Source organism: Macaca thibetana, chromosome 9 (assembly GCF_024542745.1).
Source record: "Macaca thibetana thibetana isolate TM-01 chromosome 9, ASM2454274v1, whole genome shotgun sequence".
Classification (NCBI taxonomy): domain Eukaryota; kingdom Metazoa; phylum Chordata; class Mammalia; order Primates; family Cercopithecidae; genus Macaca; species Macaca thibetana.
Genome location: NC_065586.1, coordinates 98,784,031 through 98,806,285, shown reverse-complemented (window position 1 = coordinate 98,806,285; position 22,255 = coordinate 98,784,031). Strand labels below are relative to the sequence as shown.

General features: G+C 48.7%; 3 protein-coding genes across 15 annotated transcripts in view; 2 read left to right on the top strand and 1 right to left on the bottom strand.

Annotated features, from left to right (window-relative positions):
• ARL3 (ADP ribosylation factor like GTPase 3) overlaps positions 1-14,339 on the top strand; it is a 537,289-nt gene extending 522,950 nt beyond the window's left edge. For all 9 annotated transcript variants that reach the window (XM_050804209.1, XM_050804208.1, XM_050804213.1 and 6 more), the window contains exons 6-7: positions 4,268-4,453; positions 14,063-14,339. In XM_050804209.1, the coding sequence (XP_050660166.1) occupies positions 4,268-4,453; positions 14,063-14,110 (234 nt within the window). In that variant the 3' untranslated portion in view covers positions 14,111-14,339. The remainder of the gene's footprint in view (positions 1-4,267; positions 4,454-14,062) is intronic.
• CUEDC2 (CUE domain containing 2) overlaps positions 1-22,255 on the top strand; it is a 335,540-nt gene that overhangs the window by 63,162 nt on the left and 250,123 nt on the right. The window contains exon 1 of one of the 4 annotated variants that reach the window (XM_050804195.1): positions 9,455-9,464. The exons of the other annotated variants lie outside the window; for them this stretch is intronic. The gene's annotated coding sequence lies outside the window, so the exon portion shown is untranslated. Of the gene's footprint in view, positions 1-9,454; positions 9,465-22,255 lie in introns of those variants that run through there. 4 annotated transcript variants of the gene reach the window in all.
• BORCS7 (BLOC-1 related complex subunit 7) overlaps positions 1-22,255 on the bottom strand; it is a 228,286-nt gene that overhangs the window by 186,969 nt on the left and 19,062 nt on the right. The window contains exon 1 of one of the 2 annotated variants that reach the window (XM_050804216.1): positions 13,976-13,979. The exons of the other annotated variant lie outside the window; for it this stretch is intronic. The gene's annotated coding sequence lies outside the window, so the exon portion shown is untranslated. Of the gene's footprint in view, positions 1-13,975; positions 13,980-22,255 lie in introns of those variants that run through there. 2 annotated transcript variants of the gene reach the window in all.

Genomic DNA, 22,255 nt, shown 5'->3' with positions numbered 1-22,255 from the left:
CATGATCTCGGCTCACCCCAACCTCCGCCTCCCGGGTTCAAGCAATTCTCCTGCCTCAGCCTCCCAAGTACCTGGGATTAGCATGCGCCACCACGCCCGGCTAATTTTGTATTTTTAGTAGAGACAGGGTTTCACCATGTTGGTCAGGCTGGTCTCGAACTCCCGACCTCAGGTGATCTTCCCACCTTGGCCTCCCAAAGTGCTGGGATTACAGGCGTGAGCCACCGCGCCCAGCCTAGTATATTTTTTAAATACTAATTCTTCTGTTGAGATAGTTCCCAAATAACTGGGTATTCATTAATCAACCTTGTAAATGTGTGAGAGTGAGGGAAGTTTTTGTTTTGTTTTGTCTGTTAACCTTTACAGTTGAAACAAGACAGTTATTCTAGCAAGCTGGCAAAAATACCAGTTGTCTGAAATTAGTTGAGAGTTCTTTAAACAGTTTTTTTGTTTTCCCAAGATGGAGTTTCACTCTTGTTACCCAGGCTGGAGTGCAGTGGCACAATCTCAGCTCACTGCAACCTCCACCTCCCAGGTTCAAGTGATTCTCCTGCCTCAGCCTCCCACATAGCTGGGATTACAGCCGTGCGCCACCACACCCGGCTAATTTTTGTATTTTTGGTAGAGACAGGGTTTCTCCATGTTTACCAGGCTGGTCTTGAACTCTTGACCTCAGATGATCCACCCACCTCAGCCTCCCAAAGTGCTGGGATTACAGGCGTGAGCCTCCACGCCCAGCCTAAACAGTTTTTTAATTAAAGCTTTTTAGCTTTAATCAAATTGAATATACGAGATACAGACGAGTGGAACTTAGCACTATGCCCAAAGGTTCTTCAGGTTTTTTCCCAGGCCATGTGAAAATGAACCCAAAGGAACAATTCACTTCTCACTTTTATTTACATTTTTCAATACCTACTTAATTGATTCAGGGGTAACTTTGACAAATTTGAAAGGACAGGAAGAAATGCACAAGCCAAAACTAAGCTGCTTTTATATTTTAAGCCAGGAGATGAGGTGTACCTTGAACCCAAATATGGCTTCAAATGCAGGGCGCATGTCAACATGATTACATGATGTGATTTGTGTACCCAATTTTACATAGAGAAGTGAAGGACATTTTACCCAGGGTGGGTTTGCTGATAGGAGAGGCAAGGGGTGGAGTGGACTGATTTGAAGAAGCGTGCTTAGATCTCGTTGCAACAGCCTGGACAACATGGAGAAACCCCATCTCTACAAAAAAGGAGTGAAATTAGCTGGGTATGGTGGCATTTACCTGTAGTTCCAGCTACTTGGGTGGCTGAGGTAGGAGGATGGCTTGAGCCTAGGAGGTCAAGGCTGCAGTGAGTTGTGATCAAGACACTGCACTCCAGCCTGGGCAACAGAGTGAGACCCTGTCTCAAAAAAAAAAAAAAAGAAAGAAAGAAAAAGAAAAGAAAAAAGGTCAGCACAATGGTTCACACCTGTAATCCCAGCACTTTGGGAGGCCGAAGCAGGTGGATCACCTGAGGTCAGAAGTTTGAGACCAGCCTGGCCAATATGGTAATACCCCGTCTCTACAAAAAATTAGCCAGGTGTGGTGGTGGGTGCCTGTAATCCCAGCTACTCGGGAAGCTGAGGCAGGAGAATCACTTGAACCCAGGAGACAGAAGTTCCAGTAAGCCAAGATTGCACCACTGCACTCCAGTCTGGGCAACAAGAGCAAAACTCTGTCTCAAAAAAAAAAAAAGTTCAACTTTTAAATTAATTTTAAAATGTTTTTTAAGGCCAGTGGATCATGCCTGTAATCCCAGCACTTTGGCAGGCCGAGGCAGGTGGATCACCTGAGGTCAGGAGATCAAGACCATCCTGGCTAACATGGTGAAACCCTGTCTCTACTAAAAATACAAAAAATTAGCCGGGTGTGGTGGCATGTGCCTGTAGTCCCAGCTACTCTGGAGGCTGAGGCAGGATAATCGCTTGAACCCAGGAGGCGGAGCTTGCAGTGAGCCGAGATTGTGCCACTGCACTCCAGCCTGGGTGACAGAGTGAGACTCCATCTCAAAAAAAAAAAAAAGTTTTTTAAAAAGTTCTCATTGCAGAGTCCTTGGCCTGTATCCTGAATGACCACAGGTGGCCTTCCAAAGGTAGCAGTTCTCATGTTTATGTCCTTTTTTTTGAAACTGAGTTGAGAACCCTCCAGACTTCTGGAAACAACTCACCACTCTTCCGTACCCTGATGATTTCTGGATTATCACTCTTGTGAAATACGAGCTTGGAGGTGGAGGGGGTCCTATGTAGTCATCTGCCTCTTGATCCATACAGTTCTCTTTGAAAGCCCACGTGTTTTAAGTAGCTAAAATGTGAATTTAATGAGAAAAAGATGGGCCTATCATTTAAGTACATATACAACCTCTCCTATAGTTTTTGTAAACAGAATCACATATAATTTAAACCCCAACCTGTAACCTAAATAGCAGGGACCTTGCCAGATGGACCAATAAAGTTATCTTAGGATGTAGGTTTGATGAAATGTGAAGCATGTGCATGCATGTTTTAGAGATAGAGATTGATGACAGAATTATCGCTAAAGTAATTGTCATTTTCAGTTTAAATTTCATACACACACACACACACACACACACACACACGCATTGAAAGTTATTTGCAGGTAATCACTTTGGGTAAGTTTTGAATCTCAAGCCACTTCTTGTCTTCTCCCTTGAATGATGTTTCTCAAAATGTGTTCTATGAGCCAGGTGTGTTGGTTCATCGCTATAATTCTAGCACTCTGTTAGGCTGAGGCGGGAGGATCCCTTGAGCCAAGGAGTTCAAGACCAGCATGGCCAATATATCAAAACCCTGTCTCTACAAAAAAAATTTTTTTTTTCCAGGGAGAGTCTCGCTCTGTCACCCAGACTGGAGTGCAGTGGCATGATCTTGGCTCACTGCAACCTTTGCCTCCTGGGTTCAAGTAATTCTCCTGTCTCAGCCTCCTGAGTAGTTGGGACTACAGGTGCCCGCCACCATGTGTGGCTAATTTTTGAATTTTTAGTAGAGACAGGGTTTCACCATATTGGTCAGACTGATCTCGAACTCCTGACCTCAGGTGATCCGCCCACCTCAGCCTCCCAAAATGCTGTGATTACATAGGTGAGCCACCACACCCGGCCAAAAAAAATGTTTTTAATTAGCTGGGCATGGTGGCGATCACCTTAGGTCCCAGCTAGCTGATCAGGAGGCTAAGTTGAAAGCATCACTTGAGCCCAGGAGGCTGAGCCTGCAGTAAGCTGTGATCGCGCCACTACACTCCAGCCTGGGTGACAGAGTGAGATATTGTCTCAAAAAAAAAAAAAATTTGGTCTGTGAATCATCTATAACAGAATCACTTCAGGAGTTTGTTAAAAATGTAGATTCCTGAGCCCTAGCTCAGACTTTCCAAAGTCAGCATCTCTGGATTGGGCCCAGGAATCTGCCAGGGGAATCTTATACAGGTTCAAGTTTGATAATCAGACTGGGCACGGTGGCTCACACCTGTAATCCCAGCACTTTGGGAGGCCAAGGCAGGCAGATCACTTAAGGCCAGGAGTTCAAAACCAGCCTGACCAGCATGGTGAAACTCCATCTCTACCAAAAATACAGAAATTAGCTGGGCATGGTGGTGTGCACCTGCAATCCCAGCTACTCAGGAGGCTGAGGCATGAGAATTGCTTGAACCCAGGAGGTGGAAGGTTGCAGTGAGTCTGGATTGCGCCACTGCACTCCAGCCTGGGCGACAGAGCAAGACCCTGTCTCAAAAAAAAAAAAAAAGAAAAGAAAAAAGTTTGAGAGTCACTACTCTTGAAAGTTGCTAGCTGATCAGTTTAACTGTTATGTTTTTTCTGATTAGAAGTACATGGTTGGCTGGGTTTGGTGGCTCACGCCTGTAATCCCAGCACTTTGGGAGGCCGAGGCGGGTGGATCACCTGAGGTGTGCAGTCCTAGACCAGCCTGCCCAACATGGCAAAACCCTGTCTCTACTAAAAATACAAAAGTTAGCTGGGTGTGGTGGTACATGCCTGTAGTCCCAGCTACTCAGGAGGCTGAGGCAGGAGAATCACTTGAACCTGGGAGGCGAAGGTTGCAGTGAGCTGAGATCATGCCACTGCACTCCAGCCTGGGTGACAAAGCAAGACTCTGTCTCAAAAAAAAAAAAAAAAAAAAAAGGAAAAAGAGAAAAAGGTAGTATATGGTTATATATCATAGATTTATAGATTTTAACCTTCCCTCCCTCTCCCTTCTCAAAATCCAGGAACTAGCGGAATTATTGGAGGAAGAAAAACTAAGTTGTGTGCCAGTGCTCATCTTTGCTAATAAGCAGGATTTGCTCACAGCAGCTCCTGCCTCTGAAATTGCAGAAGGACTGAACCTGCATACCATCCGCGACCGAGTCTGGCAGATCCAGTCTTGCTCAGCTCTCACAGGAGAGGGCGTTCAGGTAAGATTACAGGAAGCCTTGGCCACCTGGCAACATGACAGCTAACCGAGGTGGTCTGTCTCATTGGTTGCGCTGATCTTGATGGGCAGATGAGCCATTCCAAGACAGGAAGGGCATGGAGGAATTTGGTTCTTTTCTGCTTAGCAACCAATCAGAAATCATGAGGTGCTCCAAGAGCGCCCCAGGTAAGCCACCCTACATGTGCAGCAAGCTTCCCCATTGGGAGGGATGTGAGAACAGAAGACTGAGGATTGTCTCTAACTCTAGGATTCTTTGATGATTGATTGGATTGGGACTTTGTGTTGTGTCTAATATTACGGATGCTAACTGCCTGTCCTTCCAAGGTGATAGCCACCAACAATCATACACGTCCTAGTCATCCTAGAAGTGTTTTTGTTTCTTCTGTTGGTTATCTCCCCCGGCCCTAGGGTTGGTGTCTGTTTCCTGCTACTTCAGGTTGTTTTCCCACTGGGAGGCTTCTACTGACAGAAAGCCCCTGCTTTGTACTGAGGAACTGTGTACCGGAAAAGCAGGCTCCCCCTAATTTTTTTTTTTTTTTTTTTTTTGAGACAGAGTTTCATTCTCATCGCCCAGGTTGGAGTGCGGTGGCGCAATCTCGGCTCACTGCAACGTCCTCCTCCCGGCTTCAAGCAATTCTCCTGCCTCAGCCTTGCAAGTAGCTGGGATTACAGGCATGTACCACCACACCCACCTAATTTTTTATATTTTTAGTAAAAACAGGATTTCGCCATGTTGGCCAGGCTGGTCTTGAATTCCTGACCCCAAGTGATCTGCCTGCCTCAGCCTCCCAAAGTGCTGGGATTACAGGCATGAGCCACCCTACCCAGCCCTGGCTGCTTTTTAAAACATCAAGGCTGAGTGCGGTGGCTCATGCCTGTAATCCCAGCACTTTGGGAGGCCGAGGCGGGTGGATCACCTGAGGTCAGGGGTTCAAGACCAGCCTGGCCAACATGGCAAAACCGTGTCTCTACTAAAAAAACAAAAAAAATCAGCTGGGCATGGTGGTGCACACCTGTAATCCCAGTTAGTCGGGAGGCTGAGGCAGGAGAATCGCTTGAACCTGGGAGATGGAGGTTGCAGTGAGCCGAGGTCAAGATCGCACTACTGCACTCCAGCCTGGGCGACAGCATGACTGTGTCTCAAAATAAATAAATAAATAAAAATAAACAATCAAAATTTGTCTAACATGTTTTACTCTGATTGCACACAGGATGGAAGTCATAGGCCTAAGGTTATGTTGATGAAGATGAGACCCATGAAAAGATAGTAATTTTCTTGTGTTTCTGCAAACCACTTCAGCATGAGCCTGTCTGAAGGGTTTAGAACACAAATTTAGAAAGCTGAGAGCATCTTGAGGTTGGGGGCTATTATGAAGGTGGGGCTGAAGAAAAGCAATACAGTTTGTGTGCATACTTGTAAGAAAGTGCGAGTACAACTCTGGAATCTTTCTTTTGCTTGACCAGAGTGTTGAAGAAAAAGCAAAGCAAGAATTAACAGTAAGGCTCTTGTATCTTCTGCCAGCCTTAGGGATGTGAAAAAGGAAGACTAGAGTAATCTAGAATCAATATTTAGAGCCATGGCATTTAAAGTCAAGGACACTGCTTCAGAGAAGCCTGGAGGTAGAGGGAGCTCCTGTCATTTTCTTCCCAACCCCCCGACCTCCCCCAACTCCCATCAGGTGGAGATTAAAGGATAGAGCTCCATGCTCCTGGCTGTGTAACCACTGTAGACACTCAGTGCCCTTCACAGGATCTTTAGGCCACAAAAGAGGCAGCAAGCTACTAGGCAGTTAGAGGGTGGAGTTGGGGACAGGCAGGGGAATGCTGCAAAATAAACCAGTTTGAGTGAGCAATGTGAGATTATTATATATGATTTGATTTTGATAAGAAAGTTCTTCCTAGATTGGGGCCTTCAGCAACCAAGTTCACAGGAAATGATATCAAGAGAGATCCAACAAAAAACTATGAGTAAAAAATAAAAAATGATTTTTGTATGGAGGAGAAATAGTTTGAAGGTCACTTAATTAGTTTAGTAGATAGTACCATGGTGTATAGAATTGGGTAGTTAAGACTGGGATTTCAAGGTTAATGAGATTAGATTATGGTTAATAGAATGATATAAATTTAGAGAATTTAACCATTATTTGAAATGGGTTATTTAATAAAAATGTTAATTAAGAAGGGAATCTGCTGTCTATTGTCCTTTCGTGGTAACCTTTGGGGACCAGAGAAAGGTCGTGGAGTTTGGCTGCGGAAATACTTCTCATTGTGAGCCCCTGGTTGACCATATGCCTCCCTTAGGTGGTGCCTCCGACCCAAGCTCTTGTCCACACACCAGCTTCCTGGTTTTTGCCTTAAAAAGAGTCACTTAAGTGGAATTCCTTTCCAGCATTGCTTAGTTGAAGTACAGGCCTTTAGTGATTTTTATTTATTAGGGCTAAAAATATTCTAAAATTGAAAGACTTTACTAGAAAAATATCATTAAGATCTAATGGTTTGAGGTTCACTTTCAAACATGAAAACTGTGCAATAATTACTGAAATGCCCTAAATTCCTATTTTTTTTCCTCCTCATCCCACCCCACCCCACCTCCCCAAAAGCTGGCCCAAATGATTAGGCTCTAAATAGGCAAATCAGGTGACATCTGATTCTAACGACTCTGAAAGAAAATATACAAAGGTTTAAAAATAACCAAAAAGACCTGGAATGTCTGTTGCAGTTTCAAGTGTTTAAAGACAGACACATACATTGTACGTGTTTAATCAAAACATATTTGAGAGACCTGTCTTGTACTGCTAAATAATAGCCTCACGGGGGCGAGTTAGGGAAACAGCCACGGAGCTGCTAGATGGCGAGCCACGCCCCTCTGTGGATGAAGTAGGGCAGGTACATCACTTCTCATTAGTGGAGTAGCTTAAACACATGATTTGGGACTATGAAAGTTAGTGATTCTGGCTGGGCGCGGCGGCTCATGCCTGTAATCCCAACACTTTGGGAGGCCGAGGCGAGCGGATCACGAGGTCAGGAGATCGAGACCATCCTGGCTAACACGGTGAAACCCCGTCTCTACTAAAAATACAGAAAAATTAGCCGGGTAAGGTGGCAGGCACCTGTATTCCCAGCTACTCAGGAGGCTGAGGCAGGAGAATGGTGTGAACCCAGGAGGCGGAGCTTGCAGTGAGCTGAGATCGCGTCACTGCACTCCAGCCTGGGCGACAGAGCGAGACTCCACCTCAGAAAAAAAAAAAGAAAAAAAGAAAAGAAAGTTAGTGATTCCTGGGATGGGTTTCAGGGTCCCATTCCACCTGGTGTCCTGAAGGCAGCACATACGAAGCCGTTACAGGGGTGGGAAATACCACGTGTTGTTCACCAGCCCCTGCTTCAGGTGTGGAAACTGACTTCTGAGAGAGGATGGACCCAGGGTTTCTTTTCCTGATTGGCGCTGACTGCGAAGCCAGCCCATCATATAATTAAAGCAGGTTTTCGTGGGAGACCATCAGGAGCAGAGAGTAGGTAAAGGGCACGAGAAGTGGAAGGAGATCCTCAATCTCAGAAACTCTGCCCTGCCAGGAGGCCCACTGTCCAGGGGAGTGATGAGGAGAGACCTAGTTATGTCAAGTGGATGAAAGCGGAAAGAGGAGAAACTGAAACATATCTGGGAGGGAGAACCAAAACCTTCCTCAGCTAGACTCCATTATCAACATGGAGGAAGTGTCACTCTGCACCCTCGAGGTCAGGCCCAAGTTGCCAAGGCCCCTCCTAGGATGAAATATTCGCACTGGGACTCTCAGTCTTTTTTTTTCCCCCTTTGGTGTCTAGAAAATAGTGAACAAAGGATCTGGCTTAGGGCCAGAGAAAGGTATCGAGAAATCCATCCCTCCTCCACCCGCAGACCTGAATTTGAACCCCAAACCACAGCTCTTCCTGCTGTTATAGTTTCAGGCATTTGAAGACAGTTTCTCTCTAAAATACTGCGAGTGTGCATGTGTGTGTGTGGTGTGTAATTAAAATGATACTGGCTTTGAATTTCCTCTTAAAGCAGAGATCCGAAGTTTTAACCTGACCTCTGGCCATGGTCACCACAGAGACTTGCCTCCTCCCATAGCCTTGAGCCAGCAGATCGTGCCCTGGGTGTTGCTCTCCAGGCCACCCCCTCATGCTCACCTTTTCTTGTAATGTCTGCCCGACGTCCCTCTCCTCCTCCTGAAGACAGGAGCCATGAGCAGGTCACATAGGCTTTCAGCTGCCTTGTGTCCACAGAAGGGGCCATGAGTAGTCCGAGCACCGAGCTGTAATCCATCCCCGAGTCAGCCTCCGGAGGAACACTAAATGCTCACTCTCCCATTTCTTGGTTTTGCTTCATTTTCCTTGATTTGGAGGACTTCTCCCTAATATGCCACAGAATTTTATTTTATTTTATTTTTTTGAGATGGAGTTTTGCTCTTCTTGCCCAGGCTAGAGTGCAATGGCACAACCTTCCTTGGCTCACTGCAACCTCCACCTTCTGGGTTCAAGTGATTCTCCTGCCTCAGCCTCCTGAGTAGCTGGGATAACAGACGCCCACCACCACGCCTGGCTAATTTTTTGTATTTTTTTTTTTTTTAGTAGCAACGAGTTTTCACCATGTTGGCCAGGCTGGTCTCGAACTCCTGACCTCAGGTGATCCGCCTGCCTTGGCCTCCCAAAGTGCTGGGGTTACAGGTGTGAGCCACCACGCCTGGCCCCAGTATTTTGAAAAACAACATTTACCACTTTTTTCTAGGCCTGGCATCAGTTGTTATTGACTCCAGGTATATATGGAACTGCTTATTACCAGTGAGTCAGACCTCAGGTTTATTTTTAAATTTTCAAACCTTTCTGGAGACTAAGAAAGCAGTCTCAGGACATTTGATTTTGCTACCTCTCTGGTGCAATACCGTTTGTCACCAGAAAAAAAAACAGCGAGCCATATTTGATGTACGCAGCATCCAACTGCTCCTTGACCGTGGGGGCCTGATGGCACAATGGGGTACGCTGCATTGCTCAGCAAGGATCTGAGCACCTCGTCATCTTAAAGCAGTTACTGCTGTGACCACGTAACCAGCATGGCTCTAAAAACCAGGCCCACCCAGCCATGGCTGCCACCGCTTCCTTCCAACTACTGAGCGGTGATGGATGCAATGTACAGAGATCAAATTTAAGAGAGCAGCGTAGTCAGAGACCACTCTTCCCTTGGAAAGAAGCAGTACACCTTAACTTCTGGGATGCAGAGCTCTGGGAGGAGTGAGTTTCCCCCGTATGCTTAGGGGCGGCCTGCTGTTTCTCCTAGTGGTTATAGGAGAGAATAATATTGTGACATTGGGAACTGTATTTCCTCTCTAGGAGGCCAAACAAAGCTCATTATTTGAAATTCCATGTCTTTCTTTAGTCTCTGTTATTGAACTGAAGGTAATCAATTCAAATTCAGTTTCAGCAAGATTGGTCAGGGGAGGGTCCGGGGAAGGAAGGAAGGGAGGACTATTCATACCGTAAGATTGTCATCCCCATAATGAAGATCAAATGTGCAGAAAATTGGTCAAACCAGGTTTTAACAATAAAAGTTCAACCATTAGCCGGGCGCGGTGGCTCACGCCTGTAATCCCAGCACTTTGGGAGGCCGAGGCGGGCGGATCACGAGGTCAGGAGATCGAGATCACAGTGAAACCCCATCTCTACTAAAAATACAAAAAATTAGCCGGGCACGGTGGTGGGCGCCTATAGTCCCAGCTACTCGGGAGGCTGAGCCAGGAGAATGGCGTGAACCCGGGAGGTGGAGCTTGCAGTGAGCCGAGATCGCGCCACTGCACTCCAGCCTGGGCGACAGAACTAGACTCCGTCTCAAAAAAAAAAAAAAAAAGTTCAACCATTAAACAAACCTATGAGTTCACTTCCTTCTTTAGAAGCAGAGCAGTAACCTACTTCAAGTAAATGATCACCTTTTCTCAGTTGTCTGTTAAAAAAAAAAAAAAAAAAAAAAGCTGGGCACCGTGACTCACACTTGTAATCCCAGCACTTTGGGAGACCAAAGTGGGTAGATCATGAGGTCAGGAGATTGAGACGATCCTGGCTAACACGGTGAAACCCTGTCTCTACTAAAATTACAAATAAATTAGTCAGGCATGGTGGTGGGCGCCTGTAGTCCCAGCTACTCGGGAGGCTGAGGCAGAATGGCGTGAACCCGGGAGGCAGAGCTTGCAGTGAGCTGAGATCATGCCACTGCACTCCAGCCTGGGCGACAGAGCAAGACTCTGTCTCAAAAAAAACAAAAAAAAACCTTCCTTGCCAGATGAAAGCAAGAGTAGTGTGGAACATTTATTTAAACATGAGAAGCAGAAGGTTCCTCCTCTTGCAAGTATGTTGTCCCTAAATGTAGCATTTCCACTGGAGGTGGTGGTCTGGGTGGATGGTTAATATGTGAGGATTGTGCAGCCAGGTAGATAGCCAGGCCTCTGCACACACAGATACCCACAGCCCAGGAATCTTGAGAACTGAATGGCCCATAGCAGCCTCTGGCACTATCAGAGCTGCAGGGAGGCTTGGCTGGGGCTACTCCAGTCTCAGGCCCCTGCGTTCAGCGGAAGTCATGAGGAGGATAAAACTAGAATTCCTCCCTTTCCTGTCTTCAGGGTGCTTCCCAGCTCCTCTCTAAGCTTGGGGCAGAGCCCTTCACCTGGCAGGTACCCACATCCATGGAGAACTGGTAAGCAGCTTTGGAGCACCATGCTGGGCACCACAGCTTGCCCTTGCCCTGCTCTGTCCTGTGCCTTCATCTCCTCAGCTGTGATAGAGAAATAACACTAGTACCTACTTCACAGGCTTCTACAAGGATTGACTTAAAAGATGTGAATTAAGTGGGCTGTGGGCTAGACATCATGTTAGGTTCTGGGAATATAACCTCCAGCAAGTCTGATGGGAGCCTCCCCTGGGCGAGCTTGGGCACCACCATTGCCTTTCCTTTCCAGGAGGCAGCTTGACAAAGCTTGCCCCAATGTGATTGACAAAGCTTGCCCCAGCTAGATCCATGGCCACGTGATTGAGGAGGTACCACTGTTGGCCAATGCCTCCCCTTCCCTCCCCTCCCACTTCCAGCCCAGTTCTCTTCTGGCTAGCACAAGAAAGATGCCACTCCCCAAACCCTAGCCGCTTCAGATTAGAGGGGCCTGTGTTTACACTCCCTGTGCTTCCCACACTCAGGGTTGCAGCGGCAGCGGCAGCCGCAGGGGCCCAGGCTGGGGGTCAGCTGGCAGGGACTGGCCTCCACGCGCCCTCTGTTGGCAGGACAGTGGCTGGAAGGACTTCACCACGGCTGGTCCTCACAGGCATCTGGAGACACCAGACACTGCCCCTCAGCAGGGCTCTGCCGTTTGAACCCTCCTTTGCCTCCATAACAGAGACCCGGCATAAAACCACCCCGCACCCTCCACCTTCTGCTTTGGGCTCTTGCAGCTGAGTAAATATTTTTCCTATCTCTTTGCCTGCATTCATGTTCAGTTACATGCAATAATCTCTCCTTAATCAGCCGTAAAGCAAGAAAAAGGCAAAGCGCTGTTCACATAGTGTGGGCACACTGTCCTTGATTTCTCTGAGAAGATGGTTTGATTGCGAGCCTCCATAGAGGAGAGGTGCCCACCTTGGAGTGCTTGTGCGAGCCCCTGAAGGTGGAAAGTGCCATGTAAGTGCCAATCTATTCAGCTTCCCAGCCGAGAGAAGATGCGTATCTTATTCATCCCTCTTTTATTTGTAAAATCTTTTTGTCTCTTGGCAGGTGATCTTTTTTTCTTCCTGGAAACCAATTAGCTACTAAAATTAAACATGCTTCTCTTTAAATTAATCCTTTTCATAAAATGGTCTTAAAATTGCCCTTAGCTTCTCAGAGTTAGTAGCTGACCCCGTTGTAATTAGAGATGCGTTTGGATTCCCCCTTTCTCCCACCTCAGCATTCCTCTGCCCTTCCCCCTGCTGCCGCCAGGTGCTGTCCACCTTCAGGCTTTCTGCACCGCGGCCTCATCTTGGCAAAGGTCAGAGGTCGGCTCTGGGACAGCCGTCAGATTATCTGGTTCTGCTGCCCAAGTGCACTGACAGCAACTGGCGGAGTTGTAATCACTGTAAATTCAGGTGACGGTCAGATGCGCTGGGGGAGAGGATGCCTGCTGGTTGTTTTGCAGTGATGTATTGTTTATGGGATTAATGTTCCGAATGGCCAAGGGTGTCAGCTGATATTTATTACTGTAAGCTGTCTCAGCTGTTCAGGTTCAGCAGCTAGATCCATGGCCACAGGAAATGTGGGACTCGGTGGCGTGTCCAGTATGGCTGATGTGTGCAGATGTAGCTGGGACCTCTGTGAGCCTCTGTTACGGATGCAAGGGGAAGGACTCGTGGCAGCAGCTGCCTTGGATTTTGTTCTGGGCTTCTGAGGAAACTCTACACACTCTTGAAGGTTGGGGAGACTCTAGGGAAGGGCAGTGTCCAGGGCTAGCTCCAAAGAGGGTTGGGAAGGAGTTCACCTCTGACAGGCCTGGCATCCATAGGAATTGTGCCGCCTGCCAGGTGGCTGTAGGCATTGTGTGGTTTTTACCTGGGTCCCTCTGCAGCCTTCTAAGAGAGGGCGCTTTCAAGGTCATTGTGCCTTTTTTTTTTTTTTTTTTTTTTTTTTGAGACGGAGTCTCGCTCTGCCGCCCAGGCTGGAGTGCAGTGGCCGGATCTCAGCTCACTGCAAGCTCCGCCTCCCGGGTTCACGCCATTCTCCTGCCTCAGCCTCCCGAGTAGTTGGGACTACAGGCGCCCACCACCTCGCCCGGCTAGTTTTTTGTATTTTTAGTAGAGACGGGGTTTCACCGGGTTAGCCAGGATGGTCTCGATCCCCTGACTTCGTGATCCGCCCGTCTCGGCCTCCCAAAGTGCTGGGATTACAGGCTTGAGCCACCGCGCCCGGCCCATTGTGCCTTTAAGGGAACCTTCTCCCCAGTCCCTCTGGATGCTGGTGCTTAAAGCTATAAGAAGCGGGCCAGACCCTTTTAAACCTATCTGAAGTGCTGCAGGAAGAGAAGTAAATGCACATCGCCCTGGTGTGTGACTCTCAACACTCACTGCAGTGGGTTTGTTTTTCCAAAAAGAAATTTAATTTAACCCAAGTGTACACTGTCACACTGTAAACACACTGGGGCACCAGAAGGGTGGCTTATTGAATTTAATGCCCTAGCAAAGGTCAGCTTTTAGAAAAAGCCAAAAATGGCTGGAATCGTTCCTGATAGCTCCTCAGTCAGGCTTTGGATGCAGGCAGATGTGTTTATTTTTTCAGAGGGAGTTCCTGAGGACCCATCTCAAGTTCAGGCGCTGGGCATTCCCCCTCCCATCTCCCTCTTGTGCTCTCAGAGACCTCCCTCCTCCTCCTCCTCCTGGGAGGTCACTATCCTTGGTCACCGAGGTGGGCCCCTGAACCAAGCAAACTCCTTAAAGCTGGCGGTCTGGGAGGGAGGGCCTGGGACCCCCCCCTCGCCCACCCCTCCAGGCTGGAGCGTGTGGCACTTTTCTTACAACTAACACTGCCTTTCTCTGCCCATTTCCCTCAAAGGATGGCATGAACTGGGTCTGCAAAAATGTCAATGCAAAGAAGAAATAAAATCTAGACGAATGGAGACGCAGGAGCTGCGGGAGCCGAATTCGGTCCTGAAAAACACTAATTTGCTGCTTTCTGACCAAATGTTTTTCCATCTGTACAGCTACAGCTGTTTGAAGAGAGGGAACAACACAGTTTAGAAAGAATCCCCATTCCAGCAGTAGATTTAACTGATCTCTGAGGTTCAGTATCATTTTTCAAATAAAGGAATTATATTATTTCCTCTGCATAATTGAAATAGTATTAAATGTCTCAAAGCACATGATTAGAAAATGAGATCTTTTAAATGAGCAAGAGATTGCATTGCAGTTTAGACAATTCCAGTGGGCTTTTTTTTCCTCTCGAAAAAAAAAAAAAAAAAAAGAAAAGAGGAAGAAGCAGCTTTGCTGAGTTCATTTATTTACTGACCCGTCCCTTGCATTCCCTCCATGGTTTTGAAACCACAGACAGTGTTTGCTGCTGCTGTCAGTGATTTTTACCATCACCAGCCCAGCCAGGCTTCAGTCTGTCCGGCAGGAAGCTGCTGGGTGGGGGTGGGGGGAGAAAAGGCAGATAATTAAACTATCCCATCGTCTCGCAGGTCAGAGACTACGTATGTAATCCTCACTCTTTGGACAGAAAAAAAAAGAAAAAAAAAAAACCTTTCTTGCAGACAAGTCACTACAGAAACATACCCCATCCCACCCACCCCTGCCCCCGCCCCCGCCCCAGCCAGCCACACAGAGAAGCAAATTCTTATGACTTTTGACTGTAATGACATCTGGAATGTAAGGAGAGGTGGGAGGTTTAATTCCAGAAAAATTACAAGGTCCTTAAAAAGCTCTCACATCGAGGGCTCAGGCTAGCGTAAACAGGCTTTCTCCAGCTCAGTGGAGCAGTGAGCAGCCGACTCTGAGATTAGCTGGCTTCTCTGTGGCCATCCTATAGATGGGATTTCAAAAGCTCAAAGAATTCTGTGTTTAAACGATCACAATAGGCTGCTGCTATCAGATTTTAGAAATAAATGCAGCTTTACCATGAACCTGCTCCACTGAGAAAAGCCAGGCAGATCGATTTTTAGAGAGATCAATTTTTACAGTGCTGGCAACTTGGTGGTGTGGGATGCTCCTGGCTGGAGAGGGTTTGCTGCTGGGAAGGACATGGGTGTACGTGTGACTGCAGGGGTCGTGTCCAGGGAAGCCAGAGTCACCCCAGCTGCTGGGCTCCTCTGCCTCTCTGCAGCAGAATGTCTGTCCTCTGTTGATTGATTGGAGAGGAATAGCAGAACATTTCTCCTGCCCCTCATTGCAAAACGAGCTCGTTTTCCTGAGCCTCAGAAATCCTCAGCTTCAAACATGGGGAAACAGGCCAGAGCATTGCCCAGCTGCTGAATTAAACTCTGTTCTGGTGCCTGAGCTCAGGGGTTTTCAGAGAATGAATAAGAGACTGTCCAGTGACTGGTGGGTCCCTGGGGGCCAGCTGCCTTCTCATCCTGGGAGGTGGCCCTTCCCAAGCCCATCAGGGCATGTGAGCAGACTGAAGGGGCCACTGCAGCCCCTGGCCCTCGGTACCCAGCTTTTTCTGGCTAAGAGTATGCAGCAGAGACTGAGGCATAGCCAGCTTCAAAAGCGGTCTGGCGTGAAAGTCATTAACAAAGCCAGCCGTGAAAAGGTGTCCTGGAGTTGCTGTGGACAGACCTGTAAGGACTTGCAAAACAAAAGAAAGTGAGGGGTTTTTTTAAACCGCAGAGCTAGCTGCTCTCTGCAACCTCCTCCACTGGCTTCTCTGGCTCACCCAAGCTCCTCTCCTACTTTGAACAGAGGCAACACAGAATTATAAGAAATCAGAAATCCCCCTTCTACTAGGCTGCAAATGTGGCTCTAGCACTTGAAAATTGTTTTTTCTTCCGAATAGTTCATCAGGGACAAGTTATCTGAGGGGCAAAATGCCTGCTTGGAGGTCTGCAATTTTGGAACACTGCACTATGGAACTTTGACTCTGGCGGTGGAGGGTCTGTAAAATATTTTTGTTCTTTTACTACCAACTTAGGGGACTGTTTTAAAGAGCCCTCCCAAGGCCTCTGCTAGCAGGCAGAAGCCACTCCTCTGATAACGGCCTCTGTAAATGTTCTGATTTGCTCCTCAGCTGCAGAGACATAGAGACACTGCAGATGTCACACGCTTTCATCTTCCCTTTGAGCCCTTTTGAACCCTCCTGGGGCTCTGGGGTAGATGAGAGAAGCCTGAAAAAGGCAGAGTTTGAAAGCTCCCATTTAAAAACAAAATGCTTTTTAAAGCCCTCTTGCCTCTTCCCTGCCCACTCCTGCCCCCTGACCAGAAGACAGAATTTGAAGCTGGAAAGGGGAGACCCCTTTTCTCCTGGTCCCGTCCCCAGTGAGTCTTAGCGAGACTTTTGCCCTGCACACAATTGCATCTGAATGTGCGGGGGAGAGGGCTGGAGGCCGGAGGGCGGGCGAGGCCTGGGGGTGCGCTCCTGATATGTGCTCAAGCCAGTTGTGGGAAAAACTGGAGTCCTCCCCTCCTCCCGACCTACCCCGTGTGGCTGCTTTTGGCTGGATTCCCTGCACCCAGTGCAACACACCCTTTCCCCTTCACTCTCCCTTGGTTACTATGGAAACAAGGGTGTCATTGATGTGGGCTGAGCTGGGGAACATGTCGGTGCACAGCTGAAAGTCAGCGATTATGCCGGCGGTTAGAAATGTGCCAGGGTTAAAGGAGTCCGAAGCTCCCACGGCTGCTGGGAGGACACGGTCCTGCCCCCTTCCTTCCTCCCTCCCTCCGTCTCCACTTCTCTCTCCTGGCTTTTGACAAATTTCTTTATTCCCCTCTGGACTAAAGTAGTGGCTATTTTTGTGCCACTCTGCGCCCCACCCTCACTGTTGGCCGCTCCTTATCCGGCCTGGCCCGGAGGGTGACACCATGTCACCCTCACCAGGACTCGTCTCTCCATTCCCGTCCGAGTTTGCTTTGATTTCCCTTTCCTTTCCTTCTCGGGGACCAGTTCTTACTTCCTTTTATTTTTAGCTCTGCACTCCATGTGGTTTCAGGGTTCAGTCTGATCCATCAAAAGGTTCTTTTTTTATAATCCCTTTTGAAAATGATAATCAAAGGAAGAGACGTGGTGTTTGGTCATGTGGAAAACTCAATGTATAATTTAGACGTCTGTCAAAAATCCGACAAATAAAATTTAGCTGGAACGAAGGCAGCCTGGAATGTGTTGTGTTCTTTGCCGAAGCTCAGAGAGGGCCTGAAATGTGTTTGTCCTTTCAGGGGTTAGCTTTCTTCAAGAGGTTTTTTCCAGAAGGATATATGTATAAAATAGGATACCAACAATAGCAATAATAGCCCTTCATTAAGCCCCTCCTACGTGCGGAGCACTTTAGATACATCATGGTAAGCATTAGTTCCCCTTTGCAGCGGAGGAAATTGAGGCACTTGCCCCAGTTCAGGAACTTGCCTGAAATCACAGAGCCTTTCAGTGCAGGTGGGGCTGGGAGCCTGGGTCTGAATGCTCAGCAAGCTGCCGCCTCTGGAGAATAAAAACAGTCAATGGCAGGGCCGGATCACGCCTGTAATCCCAGCACTTTCAGAGGCTAAGGTAGGTAGATCTCCTGAAGTCAGGAGTTCAAGACCAGCCTGACCAACATGGTGAAACCCTGTCTCTACTAAAAATACAAAATTAGCCGGGCGTGGTGGCTTGCATCTGTAATCCCAGCTGCTTGGGAGGCTGAGGCAGAAGAATTGTTTGAACCCAGGAGTCGGAGGTTGCAGTGAGCTGAGGTCACACCATTGCACTCCAGCTTGGGCAACAAGAGCAAAACTCCATCGCAAAAAAAAAAAAAAAATCTGTCAGTGGCTCATTTCCCAGCAGCCTCAGCCCCCAGCCTCTGAGTGCTCCTTCTGCCCAGCCTCCTCCCCTCAGCCTCTGACAAGCACTGCTCCCCTGGGTTCCCTGCCCCAGGTGTTGCATGTCCTCTGCTCACACAGCACAACCATAGACTGGGTTTCATCCTTGGCCAGGTCCAGCCCGACAGACAGGAAAAAGGGAGAAGAAATAATTAGCAAAGTTAGGGCCTGCAGGGAGACTTGCAGTTACATAGTACCTAATACTGGATCTTCCATTTACAGAGGGTTCCGAGAGGGAACAGACCTGCCCAGTGTTACATGGAAGGTGCAGAGTTGGCAGCTGTCCCGGGCTCTGCCCTCTGGAGCAGAAGAGTTCATTGTCCCTTCATCAGGCTAGAGACACAGCAGCACAGCTGGTCCCACAGGGCCTCACCATTTGTGCGTGTGTGTATGTTTTGTGTTTTTGAGACAGATTTCACTCTGTCACCCAGGCTGGAGTGCAGTGGCACAGTCACAACTCACTGCAGCCTCAACCTCCTGGACTCAAGCCATCCTCCCAACCCAGCCTCCCAAGTAGCTGGGACTAGAGGCATGTACCACCATGTCTAGCTAATTTTTTTTTTTTTTTTTTTTTTAAGACGGAGTCTCACTCTGTCGCCCAGCCTGCAGTGCAGTGGCACAATCTCAGCTCACTGCAAGCTCCGCCTCCCGGGTTCATGCCATTCTCCCGCCTCAGCCTCACTAGTAGCTAGGACTATAGGTGCCCGCCACCACACCGGCTAACTTTTGGGGTTTTTTTGTATTTTTACTAGAGATGGAGTTTCATCATGTTAGCCAGGATCGTCTCGATCTCCTGACCTCGTGATCTGCCCGCCTCGGCCTCCCAAAGTGCTGGGATTACAGGCGTGGGCCACCGCGCCCAGCCTTTAAAGAGCAAGCTGTGGGCAGAACTAGCTGGTAGCTGGAAGCAGGAGAAAGAAGAATTAGGGTTGCCAGATACATTACAGAACATTCAGTTAAACTTGAATTTCAGATAAACAATGAATAATTTTTAATTCAAGTATATCCCATGCAATATTTGGGACATCAGTATAACACTCAAAAAATGCATTATTTTAAATTAAAATTTAACTGGTCATCCTAGCTTTTTGGTTTTGTTTTGATAAATCTGGCAAAACCCTTCCCAGCACTCCCTGCCCAAAAAAGGGACAGTGCAGTACAATTAAAAAGTGTAGCTGGGCACGTGGCTTACGCCTGTAATCCCAGCATTTTGATGTTGACTAGGCCAGCATAGGGAGATTTAAAAGAGATCTCATGTAAACAAAGTGCCTAGATCTAGGACAATACCTAGCACATAGAAGGAACATTCCATGCCTCAGTTTCTTTTTCTTTTCTGTTTTTTTGGAGACAGAGTTTCGCTCTTCTGCCCAAACGAGTTCAGTGGCACAATCTCAGCTCACTGCAACCTCCACCTCCCAGGTTCAAGCGATTCTCCTGCCTCAGCCTCCCGAATAGCTGGGATTATAGGCATGTGCCACCATCCCCAGCTAATTTTTGTATTTTTAGTAGAGACAGGGTTTCACCATGTTGACTAGGCTGGTCTTGAACTCCTGACCTCAGGTGATCCACGCGCCTTGGCCTCCCAAAGTGCTGGAATTATAAAGTGTGAGCCACAGTGCCTGGCCCTCAGTTTCTTATCTTCAAAATTAGGCAATAATCATGTTGTGCAGTTGTCAAGAGGATGAGATGAGATGTCCGTACAGTGAGTAGTAGGTGCTAAATCAATGGTAGCAAATATAACAGCTGGCAGAAAGTCTGGAGTCCAGACCTTCCCAGGCCCCCAAGACCTCTGCCTCCCACCTTCCCTCCCATGTGGCTCTGTGACTTTCAAGGCCAGCAGCCCCCTCCCTTCGGGACTCCCAGGGCCACCCCAACCACACCTCCTGCTATTAGATTTGTAAGTGGGAAAGGCTCTTATCAGAGGCTCCTGATTGACTCCAGGTGCAAACACAGTTTAGCGCTCAGTCAAGCTGCATCTCAGGGCCTCTGTCCCTGTCTCCCCCTCATCCCCCTTAATTGCAATCTGTTCTGTAATTTCCTTTTCCAACACTGCAGAACACAAGAGAAGCTGCAGCCACCAGGAGCAGGGGCAGGAAGGAAAGAAAGAGAGCCCTGGCTCCCTGCAGTCATTCTGCTGGTCCAGCACTGGTGTGTGTGTGTGTGTGTGTCCAGAACCAGCCACACACAGGCGTGGAAGTGCGGCAAACAACCAGGCCCCCGCAGTGTCAGACCAGGGGAAAAGAGTTAAGGAGGTAGCCACTTGCACCAGGTACTTCACAGTTATCTTATTTAATCCTCGCAAAGACACTGTTAACTGTAGATATTGTCATTCACAGTATGGGGATGGGGCTCATAGAATTCGAATCACTCGTCCATGATCCCACAGGAAGAACTGGGCAGTCAGGATTTGAACCCAGGCTTGTTTCACTGCTGGGTCCCAGATTCATACCACAATACCTGTTTGCTTTTGGCTCGTAATGCTCTGCTGTCAGAAAAGGAGCTAAGGAATCCTTCTGCACGGAGCGGTTTCTCCTCCAGAGTGAATAGCAGTGTCCCAGGGACAAAAAGCCTTTGCTAAAGAAATGAAATATTAATGACAGGACTACAGAGAGCAAGCTGCGTCCAGGAGGGGGCAGGGAAAATTTGCTTGGATACCTGAAGCTGAGAGGTACAGGGTTGCAGGCGGAATCCCATTTAGCTAAGCCAACTGCTTCTCCTTTGAGTCATTAGTGGGTCTCATCCTTTGATTGGCCCTACCAGATAGCCGTTTACTGTCCCTAGTTCCCAGATGACGAAACCAAGGCTCACAAAGGTTAAGTCACTTGCCCAGAGTCACACAGCTAGGAAATGGCTTGACTGCGATTCCTGCCAGCACACTTGCTGAAAGCCCATTTTATTCCATGATGCCACCCCAGGGAGGTAGGCAAGAGGTGGCCCTCGCTCCTTGCCACTCACCCTGTTTTCAGGATCCGGAAGACCCTGCCCTGGGGTCCCAGAGTCAGCTGCTGCTCTGGATGCCACCAGTAGAGTGGGCAGGAAGTGCCCAGCCCCACCCTTACAACCAAGAAAAGGGCCTGGGGAGGCTGTTGCCGTTGGGGCTCTGGCCTGAGATCAGCTGCCTCCACTCCCACCCAGGGCTCAGAAGCCCCTGTGCCAGCCCCCTGGAAGTGCAGCCCTAGGAGCCGCCTCGGACCGCTGGAGCAGGAGGAGAAAGAGCTGACCATAGGAGACACACGGGCTCTGTCCGCAGGCAGTTCCTCTTGGCCATGTTCCTAACACTAGAGAGGCCTGTCACCCAGACCACCACTGACCCATGTGGGAGATGACGCCCCACACCAGAGTACAAGGCGTGGCACCAGCTGCAGACCCCTCAGCCAGTTCCCTTGGGTAGGGCACAAGCTATATAGCTACATTTGGCCCTGCCTGTGACACCAGCCAGACCCCTCCCTGGGCCTGCATTTCAGCACTCTCCCCGAGCCCAGGCCCAGGCCCACCTGGAGCACCTGCTCCCGGGTTGGAGGCCAGCATTCTCCTTCCCTAGCCCTCCTTGCTGCCAGGACGTCAGAATCCTGCAGAATGATGCTGGTCCACCAACCTCAGCCCCCTTGGATTCCCTTTGGAGGCACAGAGCAAGCCTGGTCTAGGGCTGTCACATAGGAATGGGGCTTCCCTTGAGCCTCCAGAGGACAGTGCCAAAGCCGTTTTCCTGCTGGAATGCTACAGATGGCTTCTAGGAAGAAGGGGATAAGAAGCTTTGGTTTGTAAACAACAGCCCATCCTGGACCAAGGGATCCAATCCAGCCCAACTCTCCCCTCACTCTCCCCAGCTCCTATGGGGATGCAGCCTGGATTTCATCCTCACTCATGTCCCAGGCCCCTTTCCCACCCTGAGACCTCCAGATCTGGCATAGCAGCAGGTCGGGAGAAGAGAAAGCGGGAGGAAGGGGCATTCAGGGGCTGAGATGCTGATCCAGGCAGTGGGGGAGGCATCTGCACAGCTGCAGGCAGCCCCCCTACCCCCAGTCTGTGAATGGGTACCTCACCCTCTCCCACCCGCCTGCCACTGCTCCTGAAACAGTTGGTCCTAATGAACACTAAGCAAGGAGGGCAGCTGTGAGCATGATCCATATGCATGGGAGGTGTATATTTATCCTCACATCCCGCCCCACCCTGCAGCTGCTGCCATCCCCTATGCCAGGAGGGTGAGTGGGCACCAGGGCCCAGCCTGCTCCCGGGCTCCCAG